This window comes from Heloderma suspectum, chromosome 1, assembly GCF_057233095.1.
Source record: "Heloderma suspectum isolate Gila_16-S chromosome 1, 16-S_ref, whole genome shotgun sequence".
NCBI classification, from domain to species: Eukaryota; Metazoa; Chordata; class Lepidosauria; order Squamata; family Helodermatidae; genus Heloderma; species Heloderma suspectum.
The window spans coordinates 209512770-209529729 of NC_139458.1; the positions used below are offsets into that span (position 1 = coordinate 209512770).

Genomic DNA, 16960 nt, shown 5'->3' on the forward strand with positions numbered 1-16960 from the left:
GTGTTGTGTTAGGTTTTCACAGAACCTTGGACCAGCTAGCTTCCCCTGCTTGCCTCTGTTCCCAGCATTTCCTTGCCTCTCCCTCCATGTTTGGTCCAACTCTACAGTGAGAGAATCCGGTGTGACTGCTATGAGTTGTTGACTTTACGCACAAAGGTTTATTTCTCTAGTAGCCAAGCTGAGAGTCAAGGGTGTTGTGTTAGGTTTTCACAGAACCTTGGACCAGCTAGCTTCCCCTGCTTGCCTCTGTTCCCAGCATTTCCTTGCCTCTCCCTCCATGTTTGGTCCAACTCTACAGTGAGAGAATCCGGTGTGACTGCTATGAGTTGTTGACTTTACGCACAAAGGTTTATTTCTCTAGTAGCCAAGCTGAGAGTCAAGGGTGTTGTGTTAGGTTTTCACAGAACCTTGGACCAGCTAGCTTCCCCTGCTTGCCTCTGTTCCCAGCATTTCCTTGCCTCTCCCTCCATGTTTGGTCCAACTCTACAGTGAGAGAATCCGGTGTGACTGCTATGAGTTGTTGACTTTACGCACAAAGGTTTATTTCTCTAGTAGCCAAGCTGAGAGTCAAGGGTGTTGTGTTAGGTTTTCACAGAACCTTGGACCAGCTAGCTTCCCCTGCTTGCCTCTGTTCCCAGCATTTCCTTGCCTCTCCCTCCATGTTTGGTCCAACTCTACAGTGAGAGAATCCGGTGTGACTGCTATGAGTTGTTGACTTTACGCACAAAGGTTTATTTCTCTAGTAGCCAAGCTGAGAGTCAAGGGTGTTGTGTTAGGTTTTCACAGAACCTTGGACCAGCTAGCTTCCCCTGCTTGCCTCTGTTCCCAGCATTTCCTTGCCTCTCCCTCCATGTTTGGTCCAACTCTACAGTGAGAGAATCCGGTGTGACTGCTATGAGTTGTTGACTTTACGCACAAAGGTTTATTTCTCTAGTAGCCAAGCTGAGAGTCAAGGGTGTTGTGTTAGGTTTTCACAGAACCTTGGACCAGCTAGCTTCCCCTGCTTGCCTCTGTTCCCAGCATTTCCTTGCCTCTCCCTCCATGTTTGGTCCAACTCTACAGTGAGAGAATCCGGTGTGACTGCTATGAGTTGTTGACTTTACGCACAAAGGTTTATTTCTCTAGTAGCCAAGCTGAGAGTCAAGGGTGTTGTGTTAGGTTTTCACAGAACCTTGGACCAGCTAGCTTCCCCTGCTTGCCTCTGTTCCCAGCATTTCCTTGCCTCTCCCTCCATGTTTGGTCCAACTCTACAGTGAGAGAATCCGGTGTGACTGCTATGAGTTGTTGACTTTACGCACAAAGGTTTATTTCTCTAGTAGCCAAGCTGAGAGTCAAGGGTGTTGTGTTAGGTTTTCACAGAACCTTGGACCAGGCACCCCCAACCTTGGACCAGCTAGCTTCCCCTGCTTGCCTCTGTTCCCAGCATTTCCTTGCCTCTCCCTCCACGTTTGTTCTTTTCTTCAGGTGATTTAGGGTTCCAGGGCTCTCCATTCCAATGCATTTTTAACTGCATTCTGCATTTCCACAGGGATCTAGGGTCCCTAATAATGGTTTAGTCAGCCATCAGTCTCCCCAATTTATTTGTGTGTGGGGGCTGGCACATTGTGTTCCTTAGTCCCATCCAGACCAAGGTCAAAGCTTGTGCCCAAATGCTGATCAACACCAGTATAGCCTGTGCCCACTGTGAGTTTCCAGGTAACCATGACCAACCACGAGGTTGGTATACTAATTAATCATTCTTCTCTTCTGTAAAATTTGGGGTAAAACAAAAACTTACATTGTTTACTCTTAATCTTTGTCAAAGAGCTACTTTCGGCACTTCAGTCTAGCACAGTGCATAGTCTACCGCGTGCATACCGTGCCTGTATAAAACATCCCAACATTTCCAGGTTCATTGATACATGTGTACACAATGACGCATACAAGTTCACATACGCATGTGAATGAGGGCACTGGCAACTCACTCCAGCCCTTCTGACATAATTACATCACAACAGCTCAAACAAAAGCTATTAAGATTCTGTGACAGATGATAGCCAATGGGTAGGATTTAGGCTATTTTTTAAAAAAGAAGAAAATGTACCTTTACAGAAAAATATCTCACATCCCCGAAATAAATTGCAGCGATCTTTTTGTTGTTCTTTACATTTGCTCTGTAAACTTGAGGATTTGTGCATTTCATGATTTTATCAATACTAATGCGGATCAGCAAGTAGGTGTCACGTTTAATATTGACTGTTAAGAACCTCATGTTAAGGAAGCATGAAACATTCTGATGAGTAAGCCAGAGTAAAGCAAGATGTTACAAAACAGTGTTACAAAAATTATGAGCAGCATGAAATCTAGTTAGCATCTACTACATACAAACCTCATTTATAGCAATGGAAATAAGGGCTGAAACAGACAACACATGCAAGATTCGTGATCAGATTTCCCAGTGTTTTCATTCTTTGGTGAAGCAGCTGGGGGCTCCTATAAATTTCACTGGAGCAATAGTGCTGGAAGAAGGGGGTTAACTTTTTCTCCAGTATGATTTCTCTGATCCAAATACCCCACAAAAGCTATTAGCCCTGCAGCAAAAAACATACAGGTACGTGTATGTTTTCACACACACAGAAAACATCATCATAGATCTCTGACATCATGTCTTATTCATGCTGAGAATGGATAGTTGTCAGTAGGCTTCAAGAGCTGGAAAGGATACATTTAGGGGTGAAATCTTTGCACTGCTTCACACTAACTGCCAGCAAGCCAGCCTATTAGAATATGAAACAACAAACCACAACGATATTAATTTTATTATAGAGTCACATTATAGCCATGGACCACTACAACATGTAGCGGCCATGTACAAGCTCTAAGCTGCAGGGCAAAATCCTGGAATTCTTTACTCAATTTTTACTTAAAATTAAATAATTATTTGTTTTGTGCATTAATGTCATCTGTTTATTAAGCCAAGCATAGTAATTTATGTTCAAAAGGAACATGACATCAGCCTTACACACGATCCTCTGCATGTTTACTTGGAAGTATGTGCCACTGTGTTCAATGGGGCTTACTCCCAGGTAAGTAAGCAAGAACTGCAACCTTAGGAAGTTAATGTAAAGTGATTTCAGAGCCACCAGCTCTCCTTTAGGATAATATTCCATATCTGGTTGTTACTTTCCATATTATATATTTGGTGCATCTCTGTGGTTCTTGATACCTAAACAGTGTTCATGCTCCTTCCGCCCCTCCTCATAATCAGGAATGAGAAGGATAGTCTTTCACATTAGTAGGTGATTTTATTCACCAATTATCTCCCTTTCATTTGAGATACTGGTCTGCACCACATCTCAATTCTCTTGCCTTCTTAACCTCCCCCCGCCAAAAAAAAACATTCTCATGAGATAAAATGTCTTGCAGAAATTTAGCCAAGCAATTTGCTGTTCACTTAAAACAGGTAGCAATCCTCTCCAAGTGAGAAGCAAAACAGAAAATGCACCCACTTGTGCAGTCACTGCTGTTTTCTTGTTCACACCATTCCCAGCTAAAGGCTGGAAGCTGTATGGCAGGGGTGAGCAACCTGTGGCTCACAGATGTTTTGGCCCACAAGTTCCATCAGCCCTAGCCAGCATAGCCAATAGTGAGGGACAATGGGAGTGGTAGATCAAAATATCTGGAAGGCCACAAGTTGCCCACCCCTGCTGTATGGTATAGGCTAGTACTCCTTGGCATCTCCTCATGCTGACAAACAGAATGGAGCAGCTATGTCTAGTGAATATGCTCTTTCTCTATGCAAGGACACAGAGAGAGAAAACAGACATGCTGAGACTGGAAAACACCACCACTTTTCATTATGGTTTTGACAGGAGACAGCACACACACATCATCAGACAAAGGAACAAAACAGGAGTTTCAGGGGGACCACCACACCTTTAACATAAGTGTGCAAGGATGTGCAAATCCAAGTGCTCAGTAAATAAAAATCAGCGTATTTTCCTATGAATTACTCACAAATTACTATGTGTAGTCCTTTCATGAGATACATGCATATCCTATGTCTAGTGAAGTATCCACTACTGTCCCGAGACCGGAAGTGTGGAGGGATTTCTTGCATGTATCTTCTTGATGAGGAATAACAACCATTTCCCCCCACCAGATTATAGTTTCCTTTGCTCTTGTGGCTGTTATGATATCATCATGTGGAACTGTTTTCTGTATAAACACAAGGATCACTTGCTTGTAGATGTGGCCATTTTGATTGGGGCTGGATCTACACGGAGATGGCTTTTGAGGCAATGCCGTTTAAATCAGGATTTTCATGAAATCAGGTTAGCTCTTCTCAGGGCAAACGGTAGCAGTTTATACATAAAGCAGTTTATAAATTTAAAAAAACCCATGTGCATGGGACAAACGGCACCTGAAACTGCATTAGTTCGGGGTTGGGTGGGCAGAGTCCAGCTGAACGTCATCAACTGCCTAGGTGTGGGGCGGGCAGCGAATGGGCCGAGACTGGCTCCCTGCACCTCCCCTCCCCTGCTGCACTCAGTGAGGTGCAATGGAGGACGAGTTGCTTCCAAGTAGGCATGTTTAGCAGACAGCTGTCCTATGTGTCCAGCCCTTCTCTGCATGATTAGGGGTCAGTTGGGGGCCATCAGCTTTTAAAATCAGTAAGACCCTGCATACCTGCACACCTCCATAAGGTCATACCTTCGTGCTTCCATAACAGTGTAGTTTTAAAACGACAGGCTTGAGGCTTGCTCTCCACCACTCCCCCCACCCCCACGCTCAGTGAAGTGCAATAGAGGACAAGTTACTTCCAAGTAGGCATGCGCAGTTTTCAACTTGACAGGCTTGAGGCTTGCTCTCTGCCACTCCCCTTCCCCACTACCGTAGTCATTGAAGTGCAACTGGAGAGTAAGCATGTTTATCCAGAGCACATTTGCAACAGCGTGGTTTCAAAGTAACAGGGCTGGCTGTCTGCCCCCTCTCCACTCCTGTAGTCAGTGAATATTTAAAGCAACAGGCAAAGGAATTCTCCCAACCTCTCTGCTCCTGTACTCAGCAAGGTCCAACTGAAGTTACTTCTGGGGAGACATATTTAGCCCTCTGCTCTCCCCCCCCAACTTTCCCTTCCGTCAATCAGCACTGATCCCAGCAGCCTGCACTGAGGGCAGTTCAGGTCACACAGACTCCCAAACCATGCTGAAGCGGCCCCGACGGGAAAATTAGTTAGAAAAGCAGCTTCCAAAAAACAGATTTTACAGCAAGAAACAGCATGCTTGCCATGGGCAGGGGCATGTGTCATATGCCATGATCGTGTTGGGGCCACAGCAGGACCAGAGTAAATACTCCATGTAGATAGGTCCTGGGTGCAGGAATTCATAGTGCAGCAGTGGTTATTTATTTATTTACAGCATTTGTTTACTGCTCCACATCTAAAACAGATTCCAGAGTAATGAACATATGAGGTAAAATAGTAAAAAAAGATAAATAGCATTAAAAACAGCATATTAAAATTATTCTTTTAAAAAGAAAATGCCAATAAAAACCATGCTGGTCACTTAAGGAATGCTTCCTGGAATAGAGCTGTTTTCAGAAGGAGCCAGAAGCAACACAAGGAAGGGGGCCACCACACTGAAGGCTCTTCTCTGGGTGGACTCCACTCAGGCCATAGGTCCATGTGGAACCACCAGGAGCATATAACCACCAGGTTATATGAAAATATATACTTCTTCTGTGTATGCTGCAATCACAGTCATATCTATAAAATGCCATGGAGGAGACAATTGCCTTACTAGATCAACCTGCAGATTCTGGAAGTAGAAAATCAGCAAAGATGGATGGAAGTGTATTGTATTCGTAAGTTGAAAATGGGACAGTGACCGCTGAATTTGGAATTTCAAAGAACAAGGAGTATAAAATCTGACAAACTCCAATTATTCCTAATAGTAATGTGACATTACTGTCCATGCTGAAATCATAAAATACAGAAATGTGACGACTATTAAGAAAGTACATAACTGCTAAGTGTAAACATTGCAAGGGCCGATTCATGGCAACTACTACTAAAAAGGGGAACATCAGTGGTGATATTTTTGGCAGCTTTGGTAAAGCCAGCAAGGTGCCCTTTTAGCTGTCACCACGTTCAGATAGCAAGATGCCACATTACAGTAACAGCTGCAGAAAAAAGAAACATTTAGCACAGAGCCTGAGCCAAAGGCTTAATAAACAACAAATAAATATTTAGGACACAATATACTCACTACTACAACAGAATGTCACAAACCATGGCGTTATATGAACACTGCAGTGCTTTATCATGGGCAGATAGGCTAACCCAGTGTATGTAGTGGGGGCTGGGGAATCTGTGGCCCTACAGCTATTGTTGGACTACAGCATCCATCATCTCTGACCACTGACCATGGTGGTTGATGGAGTTAAGAGTCCAACAACATCTAGAGGGCCACAAGTTCCCCACCCCTGATACAGTATATGGGATCAGAATATTAGTATCTGCAAAACTTAAAAAGCCCTAACGTAATTTTAGTTAAAGTACTGTAAGAAGTTTATGGTCTCATGCAAGAGTGTCAGGTGCCTAATCTTTCAAGCACACACACACTGGCAAACTGACATCAGACACCCAAATCAGTGAGACTTCTTTACTGCAGGAAATCCCATGGCAAAATCTTAATGGTTACACTCTTCAGAAATCATATAGCTGATAGTCAGTAGCTATAGGTTCTATGTAATTCCAGAACAGTTCAACACTAAAAACTACAACCATGACAGAGATCCACACAACAGGTTTCCCCATGAAATCTTTGCGGCTCAAAACACAGGGGAAGGGGCTCAGGATTCCTGGGGTCATCCTTCTCAGGCAATCGAGGACAATAGTCAGTAGCCACAATGATTCCTGGGGTCAAACTTCCCAGGCAATCAAAGACACGAATCTCCAAAAACATCACAAGGAACTGGAATGATTCCTGGGGTCATCCTTCCCAGGCAAAGGCAAGAGTTCCAGAAAAGTCCCAAACAAATCCACACACAGAGAGACTTCATCTAAACCTGAACCTACATTGGGATCTCTGTGCAACATAGGTGAGGCCTATTAAGTCCAAGAGTAAGTCCACACAAGCAGAGTTCCACGCCACAGCTTTCACCTTGGTAACGCCACACCACATGAGTCCAGACAGCGAAAAGTCCAAGGTTGCCTTTACGTTAAAGAAAAAAACCAGTCCTCCCGTTGTGGAGCCTTTCTGCATTTACAGCGGCGACCACGTGACTGCTGAGAGGGGAAGCTTTTAATTTTCAAGGATCGATAGAACTCAATCTCAACAGCAGGATAAAAGCTCCATGTGAAGAAGCCCCAAGAGTCAGGATCAAACTCAGCCTGCCAGCACTCTGGGCTAACAAGGAAGACACACAATCCACAGCAAAATGAGAGTTCAACGTGTATGAGAAGCATCACAGTACTCCTCATGGCAAGTCCTTAGCAATCCAAAATTCCAATTAGACGGAGAGTCCAGGTGCAGAGTGCCTCCAGAAGCCCAGATGATGATGGAGCCAAACAGAGAAGGCTTCAGGCAATGTTCCTAGCAAAGGCACTTCACCTTTGCATCAGCTTAAAAGGGGAAGGCATGACTGTAAGACACCCCTTCTGGACCATTTGATCGACAAGGGCTTTTGGCCTTTCAGCAAGGCCTCTTTCCAAACAGGGCGTCACTGCTTAACCCTCCAGTGTTGACATTTCAACATGGGTGACCCTTCTGCAAACCCCACCCCACTTCTCTGAGGTTCTCATGGACAACTCCCAGCTTTCCTGCCTGCCAAGGCCAGACCAGCAGATGGATGGGGAATAGTGGTGACTCGCCTTGGCTCTGCTCTGAGAACACTGACAGATAAGCTCACACAGATTGTGACATTCCAGAGGCTGAATAGTCCCAAACCCTTCCAGACTACTTCTAATCAAATCCAGGCTATAATCTACAAAGTCCACTGCAGTGCTGAAGCTGGCCCTGACAAAGAGAGATAAAGGTGAGATGTGTCAAGGACAATCACCTCCACTAACATTAGTCATCGTAATTTTTTTTATAGTCCCAGAGTATCTGTTTAAAGTAAAGTATCTCCTGACTTTGAAAAATGATATTAAGAACATACTTCGTCTACATACCACATCACCACAAGGAATTAAATTATGGACGTCAGTGGACAGGTAAGATGATGAATCTTCACATGTCTTCTGAGTTCTCAACATCTGTAAAAAATGAGAGGTTCTGCAATTAACTACAAATTATAGAGGGCTGAATCCAGATTTATGATGGATCAACTACGCTGACAGAATTACACTTATCTTCCTTTTCCATCCCATGGCAGCCCCTCCAGCCCCCTGAAAATGCTACAGAGACTCAGGACATCCTGCTAAATGGGATGAGCTGAGATGTGTGAGGATCTTAAAAAATCAGGTGGAGGGACATTCCGCGAGTTGAGCCCTTCCTCCCACAGAAGGTCCCTTCCTCTTGCAGAAGACAGATCCTGGATCCAACCCAAATATTACAACCTGAAACAATTTGACCAATGCTGAAGGAAATAATAATGGGGCTAAAAAACAATAGTGAACACAGGAATTATCTTACTGGATTAGATCAAAGGTCCATCCAGTCCAGCATTCTGCCTGAACAGAGAAGGGCATATAGAGGGTGGCACTGCTCTGTACATCAAAGAAGGCATAGAGTCCAAATATAAATCTCAAACTGGGCAGACTCCCCACAGAGTTACTATAGGTGGCAATACCAGGCCCCAAAAGTAGTTTAGTACTGGAGACAGATGATCACCCCTCTTAGCCAAAATGCTTAGGGTAATCTTGAGATAGAGAATGAAATCAGTGAGGCATCCAAAGGAGAAAGTGTTGTAGTAATGGGTGGCTTCAATTACCCTCACATAGACTGGGTAAATGCATGTTCAGGTTATGACAAAGAGGTAAAATTTCTACATACCCTAAATGACTGTGCCCTAGAACAGTTGGTTATGGAACCGACCAGATGAAAGATGACCCTGGACTTAATCCTAAGTGGTGCCCAGGACCCACTCTGAGATGCAACTGTTGTTGAACTGAATGACAACAGTACCACCAAATTCAGTTTATATGTAATTGGACAAGGAAGTCCAACATGGCCACATTTAACTTCAGAAGAGGCAACGTCTCATTTTTTATTTAATTAATTAATTTAAAGCATTTATACACTACTCGTCAGCTGGAAAGATTCCAAGAGTGGTTTACAGATCAATAAGAACAACACAGTCCTGACCATCAGGCTTACAATCTAAAAAGACATAACACAAAAGGAAAAAGGGGTGGGAAGGGAAAAGGAAATCAAGAAAACTCGGGCGCCAGTTCTTACTGTTATGTGGATCTTCTAACAATCAGTTGTAATGCAGTTGTAATGTTGTAAAGGCGGAAATGCACAGAAATTATTGGTCTTCTTATCACAACCAGCTGGAATGGAAACTGTTCAAAGAGAGAAGGACCTGAAAATTGGTGGTCTCTCAGCTGAGCAGATGGAGTAGCCTTGCTATTCCTTCTCTGCCCCTGCTGCTTTTTTTATTCATTCAGTCGCTTCCGACTCTTCGTGACTTCATGGACCAGCCCACGCCAGAGCTTCCTGTCAGCTGTCGCCACCCCCAGCTCCCCCAAGGTCGAGTCCGTCACCTCCATAATATCATCCATCCATCTTGCCCTTGGTCGGCCCCTCTTCCTTTGGCCTTCCACTTTCCCTAGCATCAGCATCTTCTCCAGGGTATCCTGTCTTCTCATGATGTGGCCAAAGTACTTCAGTTTTGCCTTTAATATCCTTCCCTCAAGTGAGCAGTCTGGCTTTATTTCCTGGAGTATGGACTGGTTTGATCCTCTTGCAGTCCAAGGCACTCCCAGAATTTTCCTCCAGCACCACAGTTCAAAAGCATCTATCTTCCTTCGCTCAGCCTTCCTTATGGTCCAGCTCTCGCAGCCATAGGTTACTACAGGGAATACCATTGCTTGAACTATGCAGACCTTTGTTGTCAGTGTGATGTCTCTGCTCTTCCCTATTTTATCAAGATTTGTCATTGCTGTCCTTCCAGGAAGTAAACGTCTTCTGATTTCCTGGCTGCAGTCAGCATCTGCAGTAATCTTTGCGCCTAGAAAGACGAAGTCTGTCACTGCCTCCACGTTTTCTCCCTCTATTTGCCAGTTATCAATCAAGCTGGTTGCCATAATCTTGGTTTTTTTGAGATTTAACTGCAACCCAGCTTTTGCACTTTCTTCTTTCACCTTCGTCATGAGGTTCCTCAGCTCCTCCTCGCTTTCAGCCATCAAAGTGGTATCATCTGCATATCGGAGATTGTTAATGTTTCTTCCAGTGATTTTAACTCCAGCCTTGGCTTCATCAAGCCCAGCACGTCACATGATGTGTTCTGCGTACAGGCTGAATAGGTAGGATGAGAGTATACAACCCTGCCATACTCCTTTCCCAATCTTAAACCAGTCCATTGATCCGTGGTCTGTTCTTACCGTTGCTACTTGGTCATTATACAGATCCCTCAGGAGGCAGACAAGATGACTTGGTATGGAAATACGGGAATTGGTAAAAAACAAAAAAAGTCGAAAGGGAAAGTCAAGAGTGTCAAATCTCTCCAGAATGTTTGGGGGTAATTCCAAACCACAGTAATAGAAACTCAGCTAGAATGTATACTGCAGATTAGGGGGACTGCAGTGTTGTTAACAAGCAGAGTCAAGTAAGCTGTTAGATATAAGAAGACTTCCTTCAGAAAATGGAAGTCTTGCCCAAATGAGAACAAAAAAGAACATAAACTTTAGCCAAAAAAAAAAAAAATGCAAGCAGACAGTAAGGGATACAAAAAAGAGGGTGCTTCCAGGCAGACAGCTCCTAACACTATCAGTCAAAAGATAATGTGCAGCTATTCTGTCTATAAATCCTTAACAGGTATTTTTGTGGAAGGAAAAAAGATGGAAGAAATGTGGGAAAATATGGAAGTGGTATAAATGGAGGACAATGTTGTCTGGATTCCCTGTAAAATGCAATGAATGAGGCAGGGCAATTGCAGGATAAAAGGTTATTCTCGAAGCACCTTAAAATTCCACACAAAAGGTCCTGTGAATGGGACCACCCAGAATTTGAGGAGCATATTGCTAAAAATATTAAGAACAGCAATAAAAAACATTTAAATACATCAGAACTTGGAAAATAGCTAGGGAGGCAATTGGACCTTTGGGTGACAAGGGGTGTTAAAGGAGGATAAAGAAACTGCAGAGGCACTGAATGAATTCTTTGCATCTGCCTTCACCGTGGAAGATGTAGGGCAGATACCTATGCCTGAAGTGACCTTTTCAGGAAGAGAATCTGAAAAACTGAGGCAAAAAGTGGCAACAAGAGATGATGTTCCAGTCCAGGTCTTTACAGCAAATTAATAAATCACTGGGTCCAGATGTTATCCACCCAAGAATTCTTAAAGAATTCAAATGTGAAATCGCTGATCTTCTAAAAGAAATATGTAACTTGTTCCTAAGACTGGTCTCTGTACCCAAGGACTGCAAAGTAGCCAATATACACATTTTTAAAAGGGATCCAGGGGGCTAGGAATACAGGAAATTACAGGCCTGATAGCTTAACTTCTGTTTTGGGTAAATTGGTGGAAATCTGTACTAAATTGCTGTACTATAGGTCATTGGTCAGGTCCTGCAAGGCTAGCCTTTTCTTCTGTTCTCCTACTTTGGCCAGTCACGTGCCCCATAAAAGTACAAAAGTATGGCATGACAGAGATCAGAATTACCAATGGAATGCCTCCAATCACAGAGGCTTCACTTTTAGCTAATGTCGGCCACTGATAAAACCATCTGCCATGAATTTGTCTAGTGGTTAAGAAGCTGAACTGCAGACCGGAAGGTCGGCAGGACAGCAGTTCGAGACCCGAGTGCTGCGTGATGGAGTGAGCTCCCGTCTTCAGTCCCAGCTTCTGCCAACCTAGTAGTACGAAAGCAAGAAATTGCAAGTAGATAAATAGGTACCGCTTCGGCGGGAAAGGTAACAGCGTTCCGTGCACCTCAGTGTTCAGTCATGCCAGCCACATGACCACGGAAGCGTCTTCGGACAGCGCTGGCTCTTCGGCTTAGAAACGGGGATGAGCACCGCACCCTAGAGTCGGACACGACTGGTTGGGGACACCTTTACCTTTTTATATTAGTGGCCACAACAACATAATGTGGCAAAACTTTCCATAAGTGAATTATGCATTCCCTGAAGAAGTACTCTGTTTATGCTGCACCAATTCTAGTTTTACTTGGATTACCCCAGTTTTCTAGTGTTTTGAGACATGGCAGCGGCGGTGGTGGTGGTGGTGGTGGGGAATTATTCTCCACGCTCTACATAATTTTGCAAAACTCTGTCAAGTTCCTGATTTGATTGAGTTTACATGACATGCGTGCAAGTTCCTTTGTCTCCTTTTGGTGAGCTGTATAGGTGTAGTGGTCTACCACACAGTTCTGATTTTTTCATTACACCACCTCAAACAGCCAAAAAGAGGAACATCTTGCGTGAGTAGCTTTCCCTTGGCAGCAGAGATAGTCAAGGGAGAAGCCCACCCATACATACATCCTTCCCTTTTTGACTTTACTACTTGGTAGAGCAAGGCTGAGATTGGTAACAAGTTATGCTAACTAACCTAGTTTTGCATATTTAATTTGAATATTTGATCCGCTTTGCAACTTATGGTGCCCGTGTTTGGAAAGTTGATCTCCTTATCACAACCAGCTGCAATGGAAACTGTTCAAAGAAAGGAGTTTGGGAAGTAGGAAGGGATTAGGATACAGTGCACCTCTATTAAATAAAATCTGCAAAATATTGCCAAAGACAAAAACAAGCAGTGTTTCCCAAATGGCGGGTGAGTCACATTAGTTTGGCAGGTGGATTGACAGGGGTACCAGAAGTGGTTTGGGGGAGAACTGAGCTTGACATAAGGAAACTAAGGAAAGGAAAAAGGGTCCTCTTGTGCAAGCACCGAGTCATTACTGACCCCTAGAGGGACGCCGTTTTTCCTCAGCGTTTTCCTGGCAGACTGTATAGTAGGGTGGTTTGCCATTGCCTTCCCCAGTCCTAACTACCTTTCCCCCAGCAAGCTGGGTACTCATTTTACCAACCTCAGAAGGATGGAGGGCTGAGTCGACCTGAGCCGGCTACCTGAAAACCAGCTTCCGCTGGGATCGAACTCAGGTCGTGGGGAAGAGTTTTGGTTGCATTACAGCCACCTTACCACTCTGCGCCAAATGGGGCTCAGGAAACTAACCATGAGACAAAAAATATATTTCCATGGATCATCTTAGTAAAAATATAAATGGACAGATTGGGTGGGACCCTTTCAAAACTGAATACATAGAATTCTTCTCTTCACACAGCCCATCAATCTTTTGATTCATAGTGTGTGAACTAGAGGCTTTAATAGTAAGGGCTTCTTCACATGGAGCTTTTATCCTGCTATTGTTTACTCACGGAAGTTTGCGGGTCCTTTGATGTCGTCAACCTCCAGGGCATCTCCCACACTAAATGATCTTTATTTCATTTGTTTTTTTTTAAAGATTGCAGATAATGAGCTATCAAATTACAGCATTTGAGTTCTGCTTGAGTTCCCTCATGAAAAAGGAAAAGCTGCAATATAAGGAGCTAGACCACAGCGCCATCTAGCAGCTGTATAATGAAACATACAGAAGACTCAGATAAGGGGGAAAAGGAGGGGGAGGAAGCACATCTAAAGGGAGTGTGATCCTGAATTTAAAATGGAAGCAGAAAGCCCCATTTTAAATGTGGTATTTTAGACTGGTGTAGAAATGCTCTAAGTCTGATTGTGAGCTCACCACCAGGACTTTGTGGTTCTGGGGATGAAAAGACAAGGCTACATATCTACACAAGAAAAGTGTTTGAAGAGTGGGAAAGAGGGGAGTGGTCTGTGAACAAGCAAACACTCAGTCCTCTTTACACAGGGTATGTACAGAATCAGCTGTGATATTTAAATGCCAATTAACTAACTGGGGACAGGAAAGTATGAAACATGTCCTAAAACTGATTAAGTTATTCTTGTACTAGTTTGAAAGCCGAAATTAGGTACATAGCCCAAGATGGGCTCAGTTAATCTGAAAACGGGGAAGGGGGACATTTGTAAATTTCTCTCTAGAAATGGGGAACATGACCTGACTAAGGTACTTCTAGGCCACCCAAAAAGCTGAAATGTGGCACACATGTAATCCAAACTATACTGATCAGGAGAAAAGTCTGAAAATTGGATATTTTTGCACCTAACAGTCAAAACCTGGGGGATGAAGTTTACCTCATAATAGAAGCCAGTATTCTAGCTTGGAGAGAGCCAAGACTCAGACAAGATGGAATGCTGGACTGTGGAAGTTCTGCTTCCGCTTCACATGCACCACCTTCTAAATTGTGTCAACTGAATGTGAGAGGGGAGCAGGTTTGCAGCCATTGGCCCACCCCCTAACCTCTGTGCGTATGTATGAATGGAGCTCTGCACATGTACAACAGTACACTTGAAGGCTCTTCCATAAAATTGGGACCCTGTTCTCTAACCTTTAAGAAGCATGTCCCAATTGCACATGGAGAGCCTACCTATTTTCATGTAAACTTGTGTAAAGCCCCTTTTACACCTCTCACTGGACTGGTGGAGGGCCGGGGAAGAGCCAGTGGATCCTAATCAGGCATTCACTGAACTTGGATCTTGAACTGGAGAACAGGTTTGTGCTTGAATCATACTTGGGATTTGGGAGAGGGGACTCTTCATGTAGCATCCCATAGTGTGTTATCTATATTTGCAGAATGCAAACTCTGTTTACTAGAATAGCATAATCCAGAAAAAAAAATACCACAATTGGTTTTGAACTCTGTGCATAAAAAGTCTGAGGAAAGTCATACAGTGCAGCAGTTGGCCCCTTACTGAGTGCAACCATGGTGAGAGATGGATGCCAAGCCCAGCGTCTCATTAAGCAGGTAAGAAAGCGAAGCTTAATTTCTTTTCTCTCTCCCACCCTCCGGCCCAGCCTTCCAGATGCATTGGACTACAACTCCCAGCATCTCCCAGCCACCCCCTGCTGTCTGGGGGATGTGGAAATTGTAGTCCAATGCAGCTGGAGAGCACCAGGTTGGGGAAGGCTGCTCTGGCCTCTTTCCCTGGTGCAAGGCGATGCTCTCTGTACTAGTTAAAACCACAAAGAGTCTTTGTGGCACCTTAAAGCCAAACATTTTTATTATCCCATAATAAATTTGCTCTCTTTTAAGGTGCGACTGGACATGGTCTCTGTACTGACGATGAGGGCAATGCACTCTGCACCTGCTCAGGTGCACTTTCGTCTGCTCTTGGACAACATGGTTCCAAGGGCCAACCCTGGGACCGAGAACAGGTGCCGCTGCACCGCCCCGCCCTTGGGCCCTGCGGCATTCAGTACCCTGAGGAGGGAGCGAGCCTTCTCTCCTTTAAGCCTGGCGGCGCTGGAAGCGGCGGCGAGGCCGCGGAGGCCGAGCAGCGTCGACACCGAAAAGTGCGAGACGACCGAGCTTGCAGTCGAGCCTTGCTCGGTGCCGCTGCTGGAGCTGAGGCTGTGGCGGTAGGAAGAGCTCGTGGAGGCCACCTCGTCGGCCGAATCTCTCTGGCTGGGCCGCGGAGCGCGCGGAGGCAGCTCGAGGGAGTCTTTCTGCTTGGCCGGGCCGGGCATGGTCACGACGACTGGTGTTGCGGTTGGGGACTATAGGCGGCGTGAGCCTTTTCCATCGCTCGCCTCACCAAGAAGCCCCCTCAGGCAGGCGGTGGACGAAGTTTGGGCGCCCGCCGCCGCCGCCGGCCCCAGCAGCCTCTCCCCCGGCCGCCCGGCTTGCGCTCTCTTTTCCCGCTCAGCCGTCGTCACAATTTGGCTCGCCAGCGTCCGCCTGAGGTGATTAACGAAACTTTGCTGAGTTCATGCCCCGAACAGATCACAGATCACCTAAACCATAATCAGCACAATACAAAAACATTGTATTTGAAACATTCGTAGACTCCTTTTCCTTTGCTCAAACATTTAAAAATGGTGGCAGCTCACGTAAAACAGTAACAAAAAATGCACACGCAGTTTCCAGCTGAGGAAAAGCGCGTCTTCATCAGCCAGACTCCCCAAATGCAAGCCCATATATAAAAGGTCTTGCAGCCTCTCTTAATAAAGACAAGGAGCAGCATCTTCAGATTCCACCTCAGGACCTCATCTTCAGAGGATGATTCCACTTTTAGGGTTATGTGTTCTCTCGAAGGTATAAGAAGCAGAGCCTGATGTCCTGAATGTAATCACTGCAGACATAATATATACAGTCTCTAAAGCACCCTTCCTCAACCTCGTGCCCTCCAGATGTTTTGGACTGCAACACCCAGCATTCCTGACCATTGGGCATGTTGGCTGAAGCCGAGGAGCTGGAAGGCCTCCTCGCCTGCTAGGCGCTTAAAAGATTTGGGGCCCAGGCCCATAGGAAACAATCTGCATAAAACTTGCATATGTTGATCTATATCTATATATGCAAATGTTGAAATAATTAGGATTTATTTAAATTTCACAGGATGCAAAACCAGCCAATTAGTTTTTCATCCAAATAATCTCAAATAAAATAAAATTTTCAGTTAAGTTGCGCCTTACCCTAGATCATCCCAAACCAACAAAGTTTTTTCATAACTTATTTACCATGCAGGGTGAGATTTTGGGTGGAGGGTGTTTCAGCATGTGAGGACAGGAAAATTTCCCTCCCTAGCTGCAATCCCCCTTGAAAGTTGACCCACGCACAGCAATTAAGCTAAGCAAAAAATCTAGTTGGCACCAATGGTCACTCAAGGCTCTGGGGAACAGATCCAGTGCCCTAGGAAATAGATTTGGGGCCAGGGCACCATGGGCCCAGGCCTAACAACA

The 16960-nt window shown here is 44.8% G+C and overlaps 1 protein-coding gene across 1 annotated transcript in view; it reads right to left on the reverse strand.

Annotated features, from left to right (window-relative positions):
• The window catches only part of CATSPERT (catsper channel auxiliary subunit tau), a 53023-nt gene extending 36925 nt beyond the window's left edge, over positions 1 to 16098 (reverse strand). The window contains exons 1-4 of the mRNA XM_084817698.1: positions 15482 to 16098; positions 8156 to 8239; positions 2705 to 2756; positions 2084 to 2235 (exon numbers count right to left, since the gene is read on the reverse strand). Coding sequence (XP_084673824.1) covers positions 2084 to 2235; positions 2705 to 2756; positions 8156 to 8239; positions 15482 to 15748 — 555 coding nt within the window. The 5' untranslated portion in view covers positions 15749 to 16098. The remainder of the gene's footprint in view (positions 1 to 2083; positions 2236 to 2704; positions 2757 to 8155; positions 8240 to 15481) is intronic.
• Positions 16099 to 16960: the final 862 nt, after the last annotated feature.